The 24184-nt window shown below is 41.5% G+C and overlaps 1 protein-coding gene across 1 annotated transcript in view; it reads left to right on the top strand.

The window, feature by feature from the left end:
* Window positions 1-24184, top strand: part of SPTLC1 (serine palmitoyltransferase long chain base subunit 1) — a gene marked incomplete at its 5' end in the record, with an annotated part of 1612539 nt that overhangs the window by 818400 nt on the left and 769955 nt on the right. The window contains one exon of the mRNA XM_044060319.1: window positions 10129-10218. Within this exon, the coding sequence (XP_043916254.1) occupies window positions 10129-10218 (90 nt within the window). The remainder of the gene's footprint in view (window positions 1-10128; window positions 10219-24184) is intronic.

The following is a 24184-nucleotide window of genomic DNA, read 5'->3' as shown; positions in this document are numbered from 1 at the left end:
TTATATAACCAAATGTATCTACTTTCCCTTACATCCATCACCTAGAATCCTCATCCCCCCTACTATAATTGTTTGCATTTTATTCTATTTCACCATAACAATACAATCACCGCCTCAAACTACCTTACATTAACTCCAGATTTACCACCTTTTCTTCTACTATACACACATCAAATTAACATTGCACCATAATTTTACTACTAACCTATCACATTTCCTCCACCCTCCTTACCACAATCTACAAGGCAAAACCACCTAATCACATTGTCAAATCCCACTCTGAAGTCAAAACATTTCCAACTTTACTTTAAGCTGCTTACATATTACTATATAACGTACATCTCTATTTACACTTGATATTAAATTACTGTGGTGGTGGTGCTGCGGTAGCGTTGTCGCATCACAGTAAGACGTTGTCCTGTTCGATTCTCAGCTAGAGCGTCTTCTGTGTGGAGACATGTGTGAATGGGCGTACCTTCTTTGAAGGTTGTGCGTCAGGGCCGGCAACTCGGCACGTAAAAATCTACTGCCAATCAGCGGACCGGAGTTCCGCTGTGGCGACCCCTAACTGGGAAAAGCCGAAAGACACAACACCACTTGATATTACATTCTAACACACAAATACCAGTTTTACTATTTTTAAACCTGCCATCATAGTTGACATGCTCCTTCTACCTCTTTACTCTTCATTTTTCAACCTTGCTACAACTATATCCTCGCACACCCCCACACACCAATACACATCAACAACCTCCTCCAACCATCTCCCCAGTAACAACACAGCTTTTAACATATTTCCGTGCAGCGTTTCCCCTGTACCCTATCATATTATTCAGTCCACAGATTAATGATCTCGCCATCTATGAAACCACACTTGACACCAGTACTATCACCTATAAATAAAAAACACTTCCCATGGTACTCATTCTTCATTACCTATATACTCAAATGTGGAGAGACACACATCCTAACCCAGGCCCACCATCTAATCCTAAGCACAAAAGTAACCCCAAAGATTTAAACATACTTGCATTGAACCTTAGAAGTATATGTAATAAAAATAGCCCCACTGCATGCCTGGATTGATCAAAATAAACCTGACATAGCCTTTACAGAAACATGGCTACACCCCAATGTAAATGACACAGAAATAATACCTCCAAACTTTGCAATAACCAGAAGAGATAGGTCTAAAAAAAGGGAGGGGGGTAGCCCTTCTCTATTCCTCTACACTCAACATCACACCCTACACCAGTAATATACCCATATTTTCTAATGCTGAGGCACTAATCTCTTTTGTGAACCTCAACACATCAAAAAGAATTTGCATAATAGTAATATATCCCACCAGGTCACAATAACCAGTGCTGGAAAATATTTTATCCTGGACATACATTCCAAACAATAAATCTCAAAACAATAATCTTAGGAGACGTAAATAAAGATTGGCAAACCTTCCAACACCCCCACAAATAGTATAAATCTGTATGGTTTTTCTCAACTTATCAATACTCCCACAAAATACAGCAAAGATCTTACCTGCCATTCCACCCTAGACTGTAGCAGAGTATCCCAACCCACCAGTTACCCCTATTCTGGTACACTGCCTAGCTCCCTGAGCGATCATTTGCCAGCTTATTCCATTTGAACAAACTCCCAACAACTAAGAGTACACACTGTAAAATTAGTTAGGAACTCACCTAATTTTTGTCAGCATAAATTCAGCAATCTCCTACGTGAAATAGACCAGACACCCCTTAAACAACTACCCCTAATGATGCTGTACTATACTTTAATAGCACCTTCCTTCCCATACTAAATACCCTAGCTCCCATTCGTATGAAAAGAATCAAAAAGAAATCGGCACCATGGCTCTCTAAGGAATGTAAACACCTGATGAAGCAAAGGGACCTAGCCTGGATAACCTGGAAACTAAATAAAAATTAACAGAATCATGTCAATTTCAAAGCACTACATAACAAAGCGACAAATCTAATCAACAGAGATAAGAAGTCATACTATTCCCAGCTTCAACTCCAGCATAAAGTCAACCCCAATACATTTTGACACTCCATATCTTCTCTACTTGACCCTGGAACAAGCAGAGAGCACAATCTTTCACCTGATACCCCTCCATCACAAATAGTTGACAACTTTAACAAGCACTTCACAAAATCAATATCAGACCTACTAACTAGCAGCCCTAATGCTGGACCCCTGCACCCTTCAACATATTCAGACACCAACACTAGACTATCAACTACTTCTGACCCTGTCATTAATAACTCTCCCACTCAACAAAATGTCATACAGACCCCATTCTTATTTCAGCCCATGCCCACCGACATCTTTAAGAAACTGCTATGAAAACTAAAACCCTGCTCCACCTCAGCTGGCAATCTTCCACCACACTATTTCAAACTGGCTGCCAACTCAATTGCCTCCCCAATCAGTATCCTTATAAAGAGGTCTTTATCTGAATAAGAAGTACCTACCATATGGAAACAATTTCACATCACCCCCATCCACAAAGGAAGCAACTCTTTCAAACTGTACAATTTCTTTCCTTTGTCCATTTTTTCACCCATATCCAAAATTTTTGAGAGATATCCATCAGTAGGTAATGCAGTATCTACTGCAAAACAATCTTCTGACCAAAACCCAACATGGCTTCTGACCCAGCCACAGCACAGCGACAGTCATGTTATCCTTTACAGACACCGTGAACTAGGCCAGAGATGCAGGATGCCATACAGCCTCAGTATTCCTTGATCTCTCCAAGGCTTTTCTTTCGTTTCACTTTGGGTCCTTTTTGTTCCTGCCTGGACGTTTTGCTGTTGGATGTGCTGTGTATCAAACCTGTCTTGGATGATTTTGGTTGTATCCACTTCCTTTCTAAACCATTCCATTTGACTGAGCATTGGGAAGTTTGGTATTTGGAACTGTATGTAGCCTTTCCATTGAAAATTCAGAGTGGATGTTTGATCTTTTGGATTGTAAAGCAAGAGCATTTCCTGCCCTGGCTTTTGGTTTACAAATAACTTTTGTTCTGGTGCAATTTCCACTGGTATGTACGGTTTTCGTTCAATTGAAATACCAGAGGTGTGATGGAAATTACATATAGATGTGATTTTTTTCACTTTATTATTCTTGATGGACGTACTTTTTGACATCTGGATTTGTTGTCTAAGTTAATTTGGGTAACGCGAACTGGCGTTTGCACATATTCTCAAGGGGCTTCAAGTGAATTTCATTTTCTAGATATTTTTTCTGCATGGGCAGATTAAAAACTTTCTTGGATCATTATAGATGTGTTGGATCTGTTGCTAATAAGAAGATTGGTTACATGAGGTAACACGCCGATATGTGACTTTATTTCTTGAGTGGAGGTTAAAGGGTTAGCTATTTCAGCCACATTTGAATAACGTGTTGGATGGAACTGCCTTCGAACACATTCTTTCGGATTGGAAGGGCTGTGTGAGTTACATGATGTTACACGTCGATATGTGACTTTATTTTTTGTGTGGAGATCAAGGTTGTAGCTATTTCAGCCACATACGTGTTGGATGGAACTGTTTTCGAATATTTTTAGATTAGAAGGGCCATATGAAGTACTTGGGTTTGGGCCCACACCGATACGTTAACATTTTTTATGTATTGGTGCATTTGTTCAGACGGAGAACAACATTCTACATTTCCCAGCTGACATTGGAATACTTATGAACATTTGGGATTATTCTGTTCTTACCCAATACAAGTTGACATTTATGGACTAACCATTGACTTATAATTTTTGGTTTCTCTTTCTAGATGTGGCTTTTACAATCATTTGGTAACCTTTTTGCATTATATGTAATGATTCTTGAAGGTTATTGCAGGTGAAAGATGTACTATGCGTTTAACATTCTAATTATTTATTTTCATTTTTTGTTGCATGTTATTATTGGATGTTTTGTCCTACTAGAACCCACACAAGTCTTTTGGGGCCGGTTTATTTGTGATTTGAAGTTGACAAAAGGGTCTATATACATTTCGCACATATATACTTTAGGTTCTTGGCTAGCCCTGGTTCCTGTATACTTTTGAAGGGTGTCAACATTGGGGAGTTTGCCTAACTTTATTGCATATCCATCTAGCCTTCATTATAAAAGTGGTTACTTTATTAAAATTGCCCTCGGGGACAGTCAAACCAGGATATATTAAAAAATTTAAGTTTATTGGACGGTTTCTACAAGAAGGTTTGACCTTCTCACAATATAGACTATTTATGTAAATTTGGCTGACAGTGCCTCCTATTTGAATTTACACTCGGACGACCTTGCAACCTATTTGGATGTGAAGCAACATTGCTTGATATAAATAAAAGCCTTTTAGGGCTGGATTTCTGTCCTTAGGGAATGGCTATTATGGTTCCTTGGTGTTAGTCAGTGGTTTGAACAAGGTGGATTTTGGAACCAGAACACAAGGAACGCAGCAAGACCTATTGAGATACAAGCAAGGGTTGCTACATCACATTCCTTTGAAAAGTGGTTAGAGGATTGTCCCGTAAGTATTCAAAAATTTTGAGTGGTTAATACGTTTTACACTCTTAAGATTTTTTGGCATGCTAGCTAGTATTTACAGCTATATTTCGATATACTTTTTTGTCATATTGACATCAGAAACCTCCACACTTTATACTGGTTATTGACTGTTCCTGAGTGGTCATTTTTCATCAGGGAGTTAACTAAATTGTTAAAGGGGTTATCTGCGGATAAAGATGACCTGGGTGTCTTTAGTCTGGGTAATGATGAACAACATTGTCAGGGATCCTTCTTAAATGCTGGGGCTCTGGGTTGTGAAAATCAATTCCAACAGTTAACCAAATCTGTGCGTACCTTAAGGACCAATGTTTGGCATGCCAAACTTTTTAAGGCTTATATAGCCAAGAATTTGGATCCTATAGTTTTGAGGGTTCATTTACAACCCATGGTAGCCAAAATAGATGCGGAATTAATGGAGGAATAGGCTAAAACCCAACAACAGGTCTCCATGGGTTTTGTTAAGGTTTTACTGGATTATTATGAAAGGACAATTGAGTCTGAAATGATAGAACTTGTGAAATTGTGTGAAACAGCTCAATCATTTCAGGGGGAACCTTCGTTTACAACCCATGGTAGCCAAAATAGATGTGGTATTAATGGAGGAATGGGCTAAAACCCAACAACAAGCCGTCATGGGTTTTAAGTTTTTACTGGATTATTATGAAAGGACAATTGAGTCTGAAATGATAGAATTTGGGAAGTTGTGTGAAATAGCACAATCATTTCAGGGGGAACCGGTATATCAGACGTATGGATAAATTATCCAAGGACCTGATGAATCTGGAACAATACCTGAAAGCAAAAAAGGTTAAAAAATACCAAAGGGACATCACAGATTATGAGAGGGGAACCCAGATTTCTAAGATGAACAAACAGGTTAGGTTCAATGATACCACTAGAATGGGGGACAAACGTAAGAGAAGCACAGATCCATTTTAAAACGGTCAAGTTCCCTTGGCTCCAGTAATGAAACATCATGGGATGAAACATCATCCAACACTGATCTTGATGCACAGCACCAGGGGGATTCACCCCTATCTAAGAGGGCCCACCCTTTAGATCAAGGCAGTTTGGGGGGGGTAGAAAACATAAGAAAAACAAGCCAGATGGAAACATTAATGGAACTCATGACCCAGACATAACTGTGTTGAACAATGTTTTAAATATTTCCAATGTACAGATGACTGATGTTGAAATAAAGGTACTAAACAACGGACTACATTTTATCCCTGGTTTTTTGTGCTGGAAGATCAGTTGGCACAAGATGTGATGGCATTCTGCAGGTTGCTAAACTTAAGAAGTTTTTTTAAGGATTCAGATGGTGATGGTAAGCAGGAAGAATTTATGTATCACAAATCCAAGTTCAATCCGCCCATGCATTCTCACGTGCATATGTTTCAGACATCAGTTCTCAAGGACCTGCATTACAACTATAAGGAAACAATACCGAAACCCAATAATCTCTCAAAGATGGAACAAAAGATCTCTTATGGGTTTGGTTAACAACAAAGACCTGGTTATATTGGCTGCGGACAAGGGGAGCACTGGTGGTAATGAATTGGGAACAATACGTTAATGATGCTCTGAGGCAGTTGTGAGATGCGAGGTATTATATGAAGATGCCTTTGGATCCCTCCCATAAATTTAGGGAAGAAATTAGGTCCTTTCTGATGGAGGCTGTGGAAGAAAGCATTATTTCTGAACAAGAATATAAACAACTTACTATACAAGACCCCTCTAGCCAGTACATTTATTTTCTCCTAAAAATTCATAAGTATGCACAGCATCCCCCTGGAAGACCCATTGTTTCAGGAAGGGGATGAGTTACTGAACCCCTATCACAATATTTAACTTTAAAGCTTAAACCCCTATTACAATGGGTAAGATCTAGACTTTGTGACACCACTGAATTCCTCCAGATTATTGCCGACAACCAATTAGAACTGGGCTAGTTACTATGTACCCTAGATGTATCCGCCATTTATACAAATATACCTCATTGGGCGGGTCTGGAGGCCCTTGATTATTGGCTTAGGAAGTCTGAATTATGTAGACCGGGTATGAATATGTTTATCATCAGGATCACTGAATATATCCTGACTAAGAATGTTTTCTTTTATGGGGACCAGTGTTTCTGGCAAATAAAGGGGATGGCAATGGGGGCATCATTTGCCCCATCTATGCCGATCTATTCATGGCATATGTGGAGGAATTTATTATATATGACCCTCTTCATAACATATACATAAATGAAATTGATATTTGGAGAAGATTCTTGGACGATTGCTGGATGGTATGGAGAGGTGATGATTTGTATTTGAGGGAGTTTGTCAACTACCTAAATGAAAATAAATGGGGCTTGGAGTTCACAGCCACCTTTCATTCACAGCACATCACTTTTTTGGATGTGCTAGTTAGTAGGAATGCTGACCACACCTTAGCTACCCAAGTACATAGGAAATACCCCCAGTACAACTCCCTTCTCCATGCCTCCAGCTTTCATCCTCCACACATATGCAAGAATATACCTAGGTCCCAATTTTTATGTATGAAGAGGATATGTTCCGAGCCTCAGGATTTTATACATTATAGGGATGACCTCACTATCAGATTCTGCAATAGAGGATATCCTATGGGCCATGTCTTAAGTGCAAGCAACTGGGCATCAAAAATGGAGAGACAGGATACGCTCAAGTATAAAGTCAAACCAGCTAACAGGAATCCCAGTCTTCGGCTCTTGACTACTTATGGCCGTTATGCAGACATGTTCTTAAATATAGTTCAGAGACATTGGAACATCTTGAGGGCAGATGACTTTAGCATCTAATATAAGAGAGATGTCAGCTCTCCTTTAGGAGAGGTAGGAATATGAGTTCTCAATTGAGCCATTATAAATATAGTCATCAGCCAAATAGGGATGGGGGCCCAAAGGACCATGATTGGGGATCTATTGACTGGATGTGTGCCATGTGGACATTGCACACATTGTAAGTCAGTCAGTAAAACAAAGGAATTTACAAGTACTAATACCTGACAGGTTTATGATGTAACTTTTTTTGCCAGTTGTGGGTCAGTTTGGCTCATATATTTAGCAACCTGCACATGCCATGCCTTTTACATGGGGCAGACATCCAGACCCTTGAGTATATGCATTTCAGAACACCTAAGTGGTATTAGGAATAGGAAACCTACAAGTGCCCTATATAAACATACCATTAATCATCCCAATGCTATTTTTAGATTCACTGTTATAGATAAAATATTAGGAAATAGGGCAAATAAAGGAGGTTGGCATAGTCTTTTGGACTCTTAAAAAAAAAAGTGGATTATAAAACTAGGTGCTTTGTTCTCACCTGGATTAAATGAATAGTTCTAATTGATTATCCAGTGATATGGCTTATTGGGTACAGCCATCAGGTATTTAAGCACGGAGATTTATGGTCTAAACTAAGCACTGAGGAAGGCTGTTAAATTCTGTTAAGCCGAAACCGGTTTGTTTGCCTATGTGCTTTTACAATAAATAAATTTTACAGCTCATCACAGTCTACTGGCTTGTCATTTGGATGTGTTGGACTTTGGTTTTGAGCCGTGCAGTTGCCTTGCATGCAGGATTTTCTTTGATTTCATTTTGCTTACCAAGATCGCCAATAACTGCAAACTGGGTGCAATCATGGAGTCTCCTAACGATGCTGACATACTACAAAAAGAACTTACACAGACAAATGATTGGTGCCAAATCCACAGACTTGTATGGAAAAAATGGATTATCCCTTTCGGCAAAGGGGAAGTCCCTGCAAATTACAATATTAACAGTACCCCCCCCTTCACTCAAACCCTATAGCGAGAGATTTGGGAGCACAGGTTTATTTATTTAACATTTGTTAACTGGGATAGTCCATCTGAGCAAAAGCCCTTTTTCAGTGGAGGCCCGGGGAGAAAAGCTCCACAGTACAAGTTAGCAAGAAAATTTACAAAATTGAAGATGAATATAGTGAAAGCAATGAGCAGCCTTAACTTTGATCACCATGTGTCCTCAGTGGTAAGGAAGGCCTTCTGTGTTGCACATCTTATAAGTAAGAGCATCTCATCCAGAGCTAAGGATATTATAACTCCACTGTACTCATCCCTCATCAGACCACTAATCGAGTACAACTCTGCCTTTTGTATGCACCTCCCCAGACACCTGCAGTAGCTGGAGAGACCGCAGAGGTTTTTCACCATGTCAGTTCAGGGCCTTCAACACATGACTAACATGAACAAACCAAAGGCCCTGTCATTGCAGTCTGTATCTTATAGGCTGCTGAGAGGTGACTTGTGCCTGGTCTACAGAGCAGTCTTGAACCCTGCCTAATGGAAATGCTGCACATCCATAAGTCAAATGGGGCAAGATTCACTCACTCTAGGGCTCTTAACCTAGCCTGTGACATTACCAGGACATGCTGGAGAGACAAATATATCTCCCAGTGATTGCCACTGCTCTGTAACAAACTTCCAGTTCATGTAAAACAGAGCTCATCAATGACCCTATTTAAGTATAACTTAGACAACTAGATGGGAGGCCATAAATTTACCCCGGGGATGTCACTATGTCCCTCTTGGATAAGGGCAGTCGGCGCTGATCGTAGACTTGCTCTGTAAATGTAGACCATGCAACTTGGTCAATAAGGGAACAAGGATATAACATTCCTAGTCTTATAAAGGCCCTAGGGCCAGTAGCCTAGTAACATCCTATGAACATTATTTAGGGTATGTCAGCAGGGGGTTCCTCTTCTCTTTGTAGTTGCATAGCTGGAGATTCCACTGATATTGATTGCTACTGAAAAGATGGAAAGTAAGTAAATCTGCAGCCCATTGTGTCTCATACCTTAACATTTAAGAGATGACGTCATTTTGATGTTTGTTAGTAGTGCTCCCTTCCTTTTCTCGCCTTGTTTTCCAGTCCATGTCCCTTGTTGTATTCTGTGTAATTCTGGGAATGGTTATTGTCTGGATGTTGAAATGGCACCAAGCTCTTTTAGTATATTTTGGATTGGAAGAAGTGAGGAGTAGAAATTGCTGTTACTTTGCAGGAAGTTAATTGAATGTTATATTTTTACTTCTTTGAAAATACTTCAAGTGGTATGCTTGTCTTCATTTACCAGGTTATAATAAAGTTCAGTTTACTTGCATAATTTTGAAAACAGCAACTTGTTGGTGCCTGACCATTAGCTTTCTTTAGGCTTCGTTACAGTGCTGAAATTATGCCAGTTTGTATGTTGAAAGTATGTTTAATAGCTTGCTTTCATTGTACAAATTTGTTGGTAGGCTTCTCAGGTCAGTAGTGGTATGTGCTGACATTTAGTGGTCACTCATGGTACATGAGGACAGACATCTAGATTATTCATTGCTCAGACATTTTGCTTGGAAAACATCTGCACCACTGTTATATACACCAATAAGCGAGGACAGAAAAGTTGTCAGCCTTTTATAGTTAGTATCTCAAATCTGTATTTTTCTTAGTTTTGTAGTCACTGATTTGTAGTTATGATCTTTTTTCTCTCCTTAGAATCCCCGCAAGGCACGTGTTACAAGGAGATTTATTGTAGTTGAAGGTCTCTACATGAACACTGGGGATATCTGCCCTTTGCCTGAGCTGGTAAGTGTGGGGTTTACTTTGTTCTAGAAAGTATTGTGTGTGAGAGCAAAATAAATAAATATCTTAAATATGTTATCATTGTGTTACCACATGTATTTGAATATTGTGAGTTAAGTCTGCATTTTCCTTACTAATTGGTATAATAATGTAAATGGCAGGTACAAGAGTAAAATCATCCTACACTAGACTTTAAAACCTCACTTGTCAGATTGTTAATGTACTCTTTCTCAAAACAAAAAGCTTGCCGTGCACTTTGATCACAACAGGTCATAATTTGCTTAACAAAAATCCAGTTAGGAAGTATATAATTTTTGATCAACTATTTCATGCTAACAGTATATCAGGTAACAGTTTGAATGATAGAGCAAGACTTCTACAAGATAACTAGTACAGAATCTGCAGTGCATGTACTGTTTGAAGAGTAAGTGATTGCTAGCCTATTGATGTGTTTCTTCCATAAAAGTGAAGGGTCATAATGAGCTTGTTCTTCATTCAGATCATAATTTTCACATTTTTCAAATTTTTGTTTCCAAGTTTGTCAATCTGGATTGGTTTTTAGCCTTTATTTCTATCTAATATAACACAATTTGCCACTGTCAGACATTGTTCAAGGTTAAACATAGTACCCTCCTACATGCTTGTTCAGCTCAAAAAACAGTAGTTGCTTCTTGCGCCATTAATATCGTGAAGGGAGCAGGATAAACTGAAAAGCTGAACTAACTTTTTTAGCTGTGCAAATAATTGACAGAAGATACTTTAATTGGCAGCTAAAAAAACATGTAACTTAAATTTGGTAGGTAGCAGACCTACATTGGTGAAATAGTCCCTCATCACTTTTACATTTTTTGTGGTCCTTAGTGGAAGATAAACTTTTTCCGCCTTCTTTTTAGTGTACCATGTTTATCGCAAAAGACCTAGCTGACATTGTGTAATGTTTGTGTCTTTCTGAGTAGACACTGAATCTTCCTTCCCCTTCAGATTGTCTTAAGAGGTGCATCAAACAAAGAATCTAATGTCTATTTTTGTCTGATTCAACATGTGGGTTGTCTGATCTGACCTTAGCAACTTATATCACAATACTGGATCAGAGAGCTCTGACTTGTCCCTTACAAACAGTTCTCCTCTACTGTCCAAATTACCTCAGATCTTGTTTGCCACCTGCCTAACCAGATGTATTAACAGAGAGCTCCCCCTCTTTTCATGATAAGTGAAGACTTTTTCCTCCCTTTTGGTTTAAATAAGATTTCTCTTTGAGAAGTAGTAGTTTTAGGATTACTGTTTTATAGACTTAGTGTTTTTTCTTAATACATTTACCATGTGTAGTGTGTTTTATTTAGCCATTATGACTAAATATTTAGGTAGTTATTTATATAGATAGAGATAGTACTTTTATATGAAGATAGATATGAAATTTTATTCTGATATTGGAAAAGTCTGTGGGCTTAAAGAAGTGTTCCTCCTGTGGGTATAAAATCCCACCTCGAGACCTATATTCTCAGTGCGTGTACTGTTTGTGGCCTTCCCTTTTGCAGGGCTCCTGCAGTATTTGTACTGCTTTCGGCACAAGGGCTCTCCCAGGAAGGAAAGAGAAATTAATTTTGAAAGATCTCCTGCCCCCTCAGACATAGCCCAAAAATGTCTTTGGATCTGAAGGCACCCTCTACCTTTCCTTCCTCTTACAAGAAAGGGGAAAAAGAGAGAGAAAGTTCAAAGGAAAGAGAGGGAGAAAAAGACAGATGCAGACCAAAGGATAAACCAAAGGACAAACAGTCAGAAAAGAGACTAGAATGACTTGACAAACCTAAGGAAAGGCCTCTGGAGCCACTTGCTGTTGCTGGTCCAGCGGCTAAAATATTGAGGCAGTCTGATCCTACTGCTTCCACGATCCAAACTCAGTCTTCAAAGACTTCCTTTTCTCCTGGGCTGAGTAGCCTGAGTCTTCACTCCCTGATTCTTCAAAAGATTTCACTGATGCCTACATTGACAGCTTCCTCTTCGAGGTCTGCTCTGTCTGCTGGAAACCGTACTGAATTAGATGTTGACCACATGATGAGGACGTTTCTGAGGACTCAAATTCAGCTGGGAGTCCTCTTGGCTCCATCCCTGAGGAGATGACTGGGATCAAACCCTTTGACTGCAGCCATACTACATCTGATGCTGTGTCCCCTTTTGCAGCCGATGCGTATGGAATCCAACCTCCCTCCCCCACCATATCCGCTTCAGAACGAATAGCCCTAAAGACATTAGCTATGGCTTCTTCCCTCACTTTCTCGATGCTGATGCACTCTGGTCGAGTAGGATCCTGGAGCCAAAGCATCAGAGTTGGGGCACCAGTGGTGGAGTTGTCTCCTAGGTTTTTAGAGCCATCCCTACCGGTCAGGGCTTTGGCCCATGATAGTTCAGTTCCGAGGTCCTCCTCAGAAATGTCCACCTTTGGAGTTGTGAAGGCTGCCCAGTATTGCTGTTATGGGTGATTCTTCCTCTGCTCCACTGGCTGAGACTGCATTCAAGGCGGCACAGAGGGGGTATAGGCTGTACCAAGAAGACTGGTACATGCACAGAGTTTGGCTCTGTCCTGACTCCCACTGAAGCCTGTTCCTTCTTCCTCTCATTTTGGTTGACGGGGACAGATGATTACAATTAGCTTTAGGATCACTCTCCATTCGAGTTCCACATCTGATTCTGAGTTGTCTCTTTTAGAAGTCCCAAGGTATTCCCAGAAGAAGGCTTGTAAGGGGAAGCACATTGAGTCATCTCCTGAGTCAGTCACTGAAGACACTGACTTAGATGATGGAGAAGGCTCCCCAAGTCCCCCCCCCCCCCCACTCCACTACCACCGGAAGACATCTCCTTTGGAGAAATCCTGGAATTTATGAAATAGGGGGGGGGTCCACTGAAACTCCTCCTGAGGAGTCTGTGTTTCTTGAAGCTTTTGGGTCCAGCCCTTCGACATCCTGGGTGGTACCATCTCCTAACCCCTTAATTGACCTCATCATCCAAAAATCTTGGAAGCAGCCTGATGTGGTAGAGCCTATTCTAAAAAAAGCCAGGTAAGAATCTCGTTGCCCCCAAAGACAGAAAACATTGGACTAGGGTCCCCCATAGATGCCATGGTAGTAGGAGCAGCCACAAAAAAGGAACTGTCTGAAGAACGTTCTTCTGTCCATCCTGCTAACAGGGAGTTGAAGGCATTGGACAGACTGGGGAAATGGACATACATTTCAGTGATATTTGCATTCCAAGTGTTGAACTGTGTAGCACAGCTGACACAATTCCAGTGGGACTTGTTCAAGGAGCTTTCAAATTCGTTGTCTGGTAACTTATCTTCAGATATCCAGAAAACAATGGAGACTCAAATGTCTACCCTATTGTCATCCGTAAATGTGGCTATGATGCCATTGTCTAATGTAGTAAATGGTTCAGCATGGGTAGCCAGCACAGGTATTACCATGCAGCATCCTTTCTGGATGTGGCTTTGCAATTTCACAGGAAGTTTTAAGATGTCCTTCATAAATGCCTCCATGATGGTTCCACCTCATTTGCACCAAAAGCAAAGGAAATGCTTACCTGGAGTGAGCAGGATAGTAAGACCTTGTCTGCCATAGGGATCTGTTTTTCTACTCCTCAAAGATCCTTTTCCAGGAATTAGATGAAGGAGAAGACTGTGGTTCAAGAAATCACAAAGTTTTCATTAGGACACTCCTGAGGAGAAGCCTCCCTGTGGCAGAGTAGGAGGCAGCTCCATGGAATGTCATCCATGAGGCTGAGGCAGTCTGCAAAACCCAAGGGTTCAGTTGATCTTTCACAGAGAAACCTTATCAATGTCCCTGAATGCTTGCTGACCACTGCAGTCTGGATGCAGTTTGGGGGTGCTGCTCCTTACACAGTCTAGCCTGGAAAACAATTTCTGTTTTTAGGTGCTGAGGATCTTTACCAGAGGTCAATACAATACCCATTTTAGAATCCGTAAAGACAAAACAGAAGATGTGAAGTTCAATCTCGCCGTTCATTAATCACTGATGGGTTCGGAGCCGATCCTCTGCTCCGACACAGCCGACTAGCAAGCTCAAAGTTCTCCAGTAGCTCGAGACCCCACCCCTTATCCCACAATGCACTGCTGGAATTACCTCAGATCTAGTTTGCTGCAGCACGGATCTCTTTTTTTCCAGCTTGGCTCGAGACTTTGTTGGGAGTTTTTCAACTTTCAGCAAGTTATATTTTTCAGTTTTTATATATCCTTGTTCTATTCTTAATAGCAGATATTACTAGCTAGTAGATAGTTTTTCTGTGTTCATACCCCTTCCCTCAGTATAATCTATCTTGCCTTCGGCCCTTTGGCCTTAGGATCCCTTCTTTAGTTATTAGACAGTGTTCCCTGTTGGGACTATTGTTTTTTGGATTTCTTAATACTGTTTATAATTATATTTGTCAGTTGCCCCTTTTGGGATGTGTGTGTGTTTGTGAGTTAGTTAAAACAGCTCATGGTTAAATAGTGTGTTTCAGTTGTGAAAATGTCTGAAGAAAAAGACAAACATCCAAAGCCTGGGTTTAAAAAATGCCCAGACTGTGGACAGAAAATGTCTGTCACAGATGCCCATATGCAGTGTGTTTACTGCCTGCGTGAGGTGCACCTGCAAAAGTCTTGCAGTATCTGTCACTCCTTTTCCACCAGAGTGTTCGTAGAAAGAAAAAGGAAATTGATTGATCATCAAACACCCCTTTTCTGAGGCATTGTCTGACCAGGATGGAGCCAGTAAATCATCTAAGTCTTCTAAATCTTCCTCTGATTCAAGGTCCAAAAAAGGAAAAAGGTCAAAAAGTGTGGTGACTTCGGCTCCACTGCCATCGGAGCCGACAGTCTGTTCTTTTCGGAACCGGGACACTGCTCTGGAACCGGTTGCCGAAAAACCTCCATCCATATTGCTCCAGTCGGTTCCATCTGTTCACTCTTCCAGGTCCTCTGTCAGCTTATCTGATCTGGATATGGACCATCTGGTTCAGAAACTCTTAAAGGCACCAGACCTAGTTAAATTGCTGTCTGATCAGACACAACCATCAGAGCAGAAAACCACTACTTTTGAATTGTCTGCTCCTCCTCTGAGCCATATCAGACTTTCTGAGCCGGAGGAGGCCGACCTGATGATTGTGGATCCCTTGGAAATGACACCTGCTCCAGTGTCGTCGGCTCCGTCTGCTCGGACGTTCTCGGCACTGACCGGGGACTCAGGGAGCCGACACTCTCCGATCGGGTCCTGGGAGGGATAGCCACACAGACTTGTCTTTTCCGACTCCTCCTCTCAAGGCCTCGGCTCAGGTGAGCTCGGCTCCTACCTCTGGCTCGGAGCCCACAGCTTCGGTGCAGGAGGAGATCATGGCTCCATCGGAGCCATAGACTCCTTCTCATCGGAGCTGAGGTGCATTCAGTGCCATGAGGCAAGTGTTGTCTCCTAAGACTTCCTCATCTCAAGGTCTGGCCTCTTCTTCCCCTAAAGTGCCTGTGTCAGTTTCTGTCTCCTCCAGTCATCCCAAGTGTAGAGACCCTGAGCCTCGGGTAGCCCCACAGGGCACTCTCTGCTCTTTGGAGACTTCTGCAGAAGTTCCCCCTGAAGAGGTTCCCAGGAAGAGATTATGCAAGAGGAGGCATTTGGACTCCCCCCAGGAGTTTCTCACATTGGACACTGACCTGGATGAATCAGAAGAGTCCCCTAGATCCCCCTCTGAGGACATCTCCTTTGCGGAGATCCTTGAAATTCTTAGGCAGAGGGGTGATTGGCAGTCCAAGAGCCCTACTGAGGATGAGTCTGTTCTCCTGAAGGAGTTCGGGTCTCAACCCTCCACCTCTTGGGTATCTCCGCCCTACGATGAGCTTATGGATCTGGTCTCTCGTAGGGCGTGGGAGTCTCCAGAATCTGTTCCTAGGAAGCCTAATAAGTTTATTTCAGCCCCTGTGGATAAATCCTTTTTGACCAAGGGAGTCCCTGTATATGCCATGGCGGTGGCGGCAGCCACCAAAAAGGAAATGTCTGAGACTTCCTCATCTATCCATCTTCCTAACAGAGAATCTAGGATCATGGATAGATATGGGAAATACATGTTCAATTCAGTGACTTTCTCACTCAGATCACTGAACTACTTGACGCATTTTACCAGACTACAGAGAGATCTCCTTAAGGAGTTGGGAGATACTCTTCAGGGTGCTGTAGCTTCGAGTGTATCCGACAAGATTGCCACTCATCTCTCTACCCTCAATTCGATAGTCAACTTGTCCATGCGTCTTGTATCATACACAGCTGATGGTTCAAGCAGAGCCGCAGGTACAGGAATCGCTCTTCGTAGGCATGCCTGGATGCGACTCTGTTCCTTCGTGGAACCCTTTAAGTCTTCCTTTTCAGCTGTAAAACCAGCAAGGTCAACAGAAATGGTCTGGGCTGGGTGAGGACCAAAAAAAAAAAAAAAAAAAAAACATTAAGTGAAAGAGCAAAACCACAAAAAAATGGACACATGTGTATGTATTGGTTGTAAAATTATTAAAACAATAAAATTATTAAATGGACTAAATTAATTTCTAAAATTCCAATTAAATCATTTCAAATTATTAGTGTTGTTAAATAAATTTAACTGTTCACAGTGATATCTGGTTTGAAGCTATAAAAGCAATAATTCCTCTAATGCAATAATTAGTGACAAATATTGCTTAATTGCTGAAATCAAAGTTTCATAAAACATCAATTTCAAACTGGAGTAAATCAAAACTAAATATTAAGCTATAAATGTAGTATTATAGTCAATGTCTGTTACAAAATAAGTAATAGCATGAATAAATAAGCAATGAATAAGCATATGATTGTTATGATTGTTTCAATTGTGCAATAAAATAATAACTGGTCTCTAGCCGCTATAGGACCTCAATGATGAAGGGACTTTATAAACATACATCCATAATCAGCTTTGGCCACATTGTGGCAATGATGCATTAGATATATAAAAGGAATCACTTAAAATTGCCTGGGATGGATTGTGTGGCAAATTGCCAAGGAGAAATACTGGCAGCTGTTATTAAGAAAAATAATGGATGGGGTTAGAAGAGGAGGAGCCCTGAGGAATGGAAGAAGGAGGTCAGGAAATGGTAAGGGAAAAAGGGGTATAAACTAACTATGAAGGAATACACTAGGTAGTGATTTTTATTGATTTGTACTAGTAAAATCCCTAGTTTAGGTTCATCCTCTATATGAGTGGTCCTCCTGTGGCATACAACAGTCAGGTATTCATTTTTATATTTAGCGATGCTATGCTACCTTATTAGATGAAGTGCCTTGTCCTTATTAGCAAAAGTCTTCACACCCCTAGAATAAACCTGCACCCCTTGAACTAAGAGGGAAACAGCAAAACCTAATGAAATGGCTCCAACTAGACACTAGACAGCTACTTTAACAATTTGCATAGAACACTAGGTATGGTAAAAAAACCTAACAATTACCCCTAAATTTTTTTACACACCTCAAAAACTATTTAAAACAGCACATAAAACATGACAAAAAATATTTCAAACTAAAATTCTAAAACAAACTCTCTAAAATAAAATACAACTCATCCCCATCCCAGGCAAAGCCACAACCAATACTTACTACACAAAAAATATCCATCCTAATCAACTTGCACCCCACTAACCCATCCTAGCTCTCTCACCAAAAATATGACTCAACAAATTCTCACCCACCATTCCTCCTTCCCCCCCAATCCACAGCATACACAAAATAAAGTAAGCAACAATTCATCATTCATCAAAAGTCCACTACTACTAACCCTAAACAAAACCTTAAATTCTTAACCATCCTCATCCGTAACACCATCCTGTAGTCAGCCAAAGCCTGAAAAACTCCAGCCAACTTCCATATCAAAGTCCCTGAAATTTGAAAAAACCCCCTAAATACCTCTAAACAATCTTCATCATACCTCTTCACCTAACTACTCACACTCTCATCACCTGCAACCCTTTAACAAATTCAACCAAAATTGTTCAAAATTCTTGACCAATTTCCACTTTTAAACTCCACACCCACTCTACAATACAAACACTCAAAAAACCCTGGCCACAGTGCACAATAAACTACTTCTATACTGCTGCATGTTAGAAATAGGTACATAGAAACAATTTCTCTTCTTCTCATTCTCTCGCTTTCCGTGGAAGCTATTTGATACCTCTCAATGTTTCTCCTATTTCTTACTTCTTCTCAGGACTTACTACTTAATTTCTCAGTTACCTAGTTTCAAAGAGAGTAGCCAGAAAATGGCAGGAGGATGCCTCCACCTTCCCTCACCTTTAGTTGAGTAAATTTATCAATATCCTAATCCTAGTTCCCTCTTAAACATCACACAAGTCCACGGTAGAAACAAGTAAACACAAGTCCCAAAAATTAGATGCCTCATGAAAGAAGAAAATACACATGTAAAACAAAGCAACTGAAAGTGCAGACACACATCTTAAGAGGTGCAAATTGCTTGTTTATGTAATATAAACAATCATGTCTGTAGTATCTGTTACATCAGACATGTTATAATACACCAAACCAACCAAATACAAAACAGCAATCCAGATTACAGCTTTAAAATTAAGACAGAGGAAACCAATTATTCAATTAAAACAAATAACATAACATATTCCCTTTAAAAAAGCCAGAAAAAAGACAGCATAAAATTCATATTAATTTTAGAAAAAACTAATATAAACATTATAAAATAGAAATAACATAAAAAGGCATCAAAAATAGATTCAATTTTATGATTTTTTCACTAAAGTATTTGATACCTTATAAAGAAAAGAATATTGGATTGCAGGATCAAGATCATTTTCCCTTTGGAGATGCAGAGTCAAAACTCTGAAAGTAAGTAACATAAGCTCTTAGGGAGCATTCCCTCCACAGTCAAAAAAATAAGTCTTCCTTTACTAATACCCCATTTGACGGCTCATCTTTGTTTGGGCCAAAGGTGAAGGAGACTTTGACCAGGTGTGAGCAAGAGGGAAAGACTCTGTCTGCCGTCGGAGTCCATTTTTCCACCCCCACTCGACCCTTTCCCAAAGGTCAGAGGGAGGAAAGATGTGATTCCGGAAAGCCCAAGGAGCCTTTCAAGACACATGTGGAGAGCCCCCCTCCAGAGGCAGAGGAGGGGGTTTCAGTGGAAGACGCCACCCTCGTGGCAGAGGGGGTCCGCAACACCAGGGTGACAGAGATCCCTTCTCTGGTTAATCCTACCAGCGCTCCTAAAGGGAGGCCCAGCTGTCCTAGTCTGGAGGCAGTCGGGGGTCGCTTATCATTGTACCCAAAAGCCTGGCTATATATAACAAACAACAGTTGGGTACAAAATATCATTTCCAGAGGGTATGTCATACCGTTCTCTACCCAGCCTCTTCCTGTAAAAAAAAAAATCCAGGACGTTCCACCCCGTCACATGGGACAAGCAGCAATAGAGGTACACCGATTGCTAGAAAAAGAGTCATCCAGCCAGTCCCAGCAGACCAGACAGGATCTGGTTCCAAAGAAAACAGGGGACTGGAGACCCATTTTGGATCTCAGCAGACTCAACCAATTTGTGAGAAAAGAGAAGTTCCGAATGGTCACGCTACAGTCCATAACTCCTGTTCTTGGGGAAGGAAAATTTGATGTGCTCGATCAATCTCAAGGATGCGTACTACCACATAAAGATGGCTAGACCATCCAGAGATCACCTGCATTTCCGGCTGGGAGCCAATCGTTATCAATTCCGAGCTCGGCCCTTTGGTCTCGCTACAGCCCTCAGAGTGTTCACCAAGTGCATGGCAGTAGTCACGGCTCATGTGAGGCGTCTAGGATTCCAGGTGTTTCCATATCTAGACGATTGGCTCCTTACCACCACCACCAGGCATAAACTTCTTCAAGCGAGAGAGGCTACTCTGACACACTGCAATCGACTAGGCATTAGTCAACTTTAAAAAGTCTGCCTTATTGCCATCACAGCATATCGTTTTTATAGGGACAGAAATAGACACATCAACCACCACTCTCCGCCTTCCGCCAGAAATAATTTCTATTCTTCGCCAGCACATCATGTCCCTGATATCAAAGAACAGAGCACCAGTTGCAGAGGTATTGAAAGTTCTAGGATTGATGGTGGCAGCTATTTTAGCAATCCCGTTAGCAAGGATGCATATGAGAATCCTTCAATGGCTTCTATTCACACAATGGTCTTACCAAGAACTTCCAATGAGTCACATGATCCTGATAATGAATTCCTGCAAGAAGGATCTTCAGTGGTGGTTGACGTCTCTTCATGTCACAATAGGAAGTCCGTTCATGCCCCCCCTCCAGTTGCCACTGTGACCACGGACGTTTCCCTGATAGGGTGAGGGGGGGGGGGCTTTTTCTGGGAAAGACTGCCCAAGGCACATGGACAGATCAAGAATCACATCTGCATGTCAATGTCCTGGAGATGAGAGCAGTACTTCTAGCATTGCAATACTTTCAGGACTCTCTTCCTCTAGGGACAATTGCAATACAGATGAGACAGCATGTCAGTGGTCTGGTATCTGAACAGGCAAGGCAGGACCAAGTCTTATCCCCTTTGCTGAGAAGCCCTTCCCATCGCTTTCTGTTGGCAACACACATCCCGGGCAAATCCAACGTCATAGCAGACAGACTGAGCAGAGCAATCTTATTGCCCCACGAATGGTTCCTCAAACAAGAGATTGCAGACAGGATCTTCCACAAATGGGGCCAGCCTTCCTGCGACCTGTTCGCCAGTCACATCAACAACAAATGCAGAAGCTATTTTGCCCTGATTCCCACGCCAGGTCACTCCCCGAGGGATGCTCTTGTCCACGATTGCCCCCCAGGTCTCCTCTACGCATTTCCACCAATTCCCCTGATACCCAAATTCTTACAGAAAGCAAAGTTGCTGGGACGGACGATCATCCTTGTAGCCCCTCATTGGCTTCTGCAGATTTGGTTCCTGTTTCTTTACCATCACATTCTGGAAGATCCATGGATCCTGGACCCAGTTCCGGACTTGTTGACACATCCGTCAGGGGATCTTCATCCATCCTTGCAGACACTGAAGCTAACCGCTTGGCTGCTCCAATTCCCCACATAACCAGGCTCTATAATCTTTCCCATGACACTAGTCAGATTTTGTTGGCTTCCCACAAACCTTCCACCAGAAAACTGTATCGTAGTAGGTGGAAGAGATTTTCCTTTTGGGCTTCTTCCCACAACATTGATCCTTATCAAGTGCCATCGTCTTCTATCTTACAATTCTTGACAGAAATCTTCAATAAAGGAGCAGCGGCAGCTACGGTGCAAGTACAATTAGCTGCTATATCTAATTTCCATCTAGGAATTGATGGTTTGAATATTATGGCTCAGCAATTGTCTAAGGCTTTTCTAAAAGGTTCCTTTCACATAAGGCCTCCAGTAAAGACACCTTATTCCCCCTGGAATTTGAATTTTATGTTATTTCATATAATTATTCCTCCTTTTGAGCCTGCATCATCTTGTGAACTAAAATTTCTGTCATGGAAAACTATCTTCTTAGTAGCCATCACTTCAGCCCATAGAGTGTCAGAGCTCCAAGCCCTATCCATCAAGCCCCCTTACATGGTCTTCCATGCTGACAGAGTATCTCTCAGGACAAATCCATCCTTTTTGCCCAAAGTATGTTGTGAGATTAATATTAATCAAGTCATTAATTTGTCCATTTTCATCCCTAATCATACCAACAAATTGGAATATATGTTGCATAAACTCGATGTTCATAGACAACTTAGATTTTATTTGGACAGAACAAAAGACATTAGGAAATCAGATCAACTCTTTGTCTTTTTCTGAGACCAGGAAAGGTAAACCAGTTGCTAAAACAACCCTGTCTAAGTGTCTGTCTGATTGTATCACCTACACATATGCTTGTCATAACATGCCCTTGTCTAGTAAGGTAAAGGCTCATTCAACCAGAGCAATTTCTACCTCTTCAGCCTTTCAAGCCAAATTACCTTTGGATAACATCTGTGCAGCAGCCACATGGTCTAAACCTCAAACCTTTATAACTCATTACAAAGTGGATAAGGCCTCCAGGGACAGTGCTTCATTTGGTTCTACGGTTCTGAAGAGTGTACATCTGTGAGCTACCCAAGATCAGGGTGCTAGGGATGCTACCCATCAGTGACGAATGAACGGCGAGATTGAACAACTTCACATAAAGAAGTTATGTACTCACCATAACATTCCATGTGAGTTGTTCCATCTCGCCTTCATTCTCACGTCCCTCCCTCCTTCCCCCTCCTGGCTGGCAGTTGACCTGGAGGCGGTCTTCATCCTGATTTTTCAATGTGTATTCATTCCTAGGCAGAATAATTATTGTACTGCTATATGGTACGCAGCAAACAAGATCTGAGGTAATTCCAGCAGTGTATTGTGGGATAAGGGGTGGGGTCTCGAGCTACTGGAGAACTTTGAGCTTGCTAGTCGGCCTCGGCTCCGAACCCATCAGTGATGAATGAAGGCGAGATGGAACAACTCACATGGAACGTTATGGTGAGTACATCACAACTTTATTCCCAATATTCCACCCAATCAATTGGAATCTGCAGCAACAGAGTTTTCAAAGTTGCTGAACAAAAGTCATCCAGCTGGTCCCCAAGACCAATTAGGATCCGGAGTTTATTCAAGGTTCTTTTTAGTTCCAAAAAAGACCAGGGAACCTCAGACCAATATTGAATCTCAGCAGTCTGAATAAGTATGTAAAACAGATGAAATTCTAGGATCAAGGTACAGTCTGTTCTACCTCTGCTAAGGAAGGATGACTGGATGTGTTCTATTGATCTTCAGGACTGCTACTATCATATTAAGATCCAGTGGCAGTCCAGGAGATTTCTCAGTTTCTGTCTGGAAACCAAACACTATCTGTTCAGAGTGTTGCCATTTGGTCTAATCACAACCCCTCAAGTGTTCACCAAGATAATGGCAACAGTTACAGCTTATCTCCAGCTACAAGAGATACAGGTCTTCCCATATTTGAGCGATTGGCTTTTAACTGCTACCCCCAAGAATTTACAATTGTGACACCTTTCAGTACTTCTGTCCCTGACAACTTGCTTGAGTATTTCAGTAAACTTCAACAAGGCAAGCTATCACCCACTCGGAGCATAAAATTAATAGGCTGCTACATAGGCACAGTGCATCAGATTCATAGCTTCATAGGTAGGTACTAGGCTATCAGCCCTGGGGCCTATACAAGCCCAGCCAAAAAGGTACCCTGGCTTTTGCCACCCAAGAAAAATATTTTCTTGTGCCACTGTCGAGCAGAGCCACAGAGGTGATCCCCGGGGTGAATTTCCTAGTTCCCATCCAATCATCAAGATTCTTCTTGAAGAGTGCTAATGAGGAGCTTTGTTTGATATAGATAGGCAACTTATTCCAGAGTATGGGAAGTCTCTGAGACAGGATTCTGTGACTCTTAGGACTAATGGCCTCATCTATAACTCTAGTTCCTTTTTCCAGATGTCATATGAGAGTTCTACAGTGGACACTAACTGTACAATGGACACACAAGCTCCATCCTGTTCACAACAGGATTCACCTGAATAATCTCTGCAGAGATCATATCCATTGGTGGATTTCATCCAAGACAGTTGTTCAGGGCAGACCATTCTGTCCTCTTACTCCCAAGGCCACAGTTACCGCAGACACCTCCCTTCTAAGGCAGGGTGCGGGAGCTTTTTGAAGGGAAGACAGTTCAAGGAATGTGGTCAGCAGCAGAGGCCAAACTTCACATCAAGGGCTTGGAGTTGAGGATGTTCCTACTAATGCTGCAGGCATTTCAGAACCACGTACCGAAGGTTGTGATCGCCATCCACACAGACAACATATTTGTGGTTTGGTATCAACAAACAAGTGAGAATGTGCTTGTACCCCCTTTGCTAGGAAGCCATGAGAGTTTG

This window comes from Protopterus annectens, chromosome 2.part0 (assembly GCF_019279795.1).
Source record: "Protopterus annectens isolate FY-2018-M chromosome 2.part0, PAN1.0, whole genome shotgun sequence".
Lineage (NCBI taxonomy): Eukaryota > Metazoa > Chordata > Ceratodontiformes > Protopteridae > Protopterus > Protopterus annectens.
The sequence above is the reverse complement of the archived record's forward strand: the minus strand, read 5'-3'. Positions and strand labels throughout refer to the sequence as shown.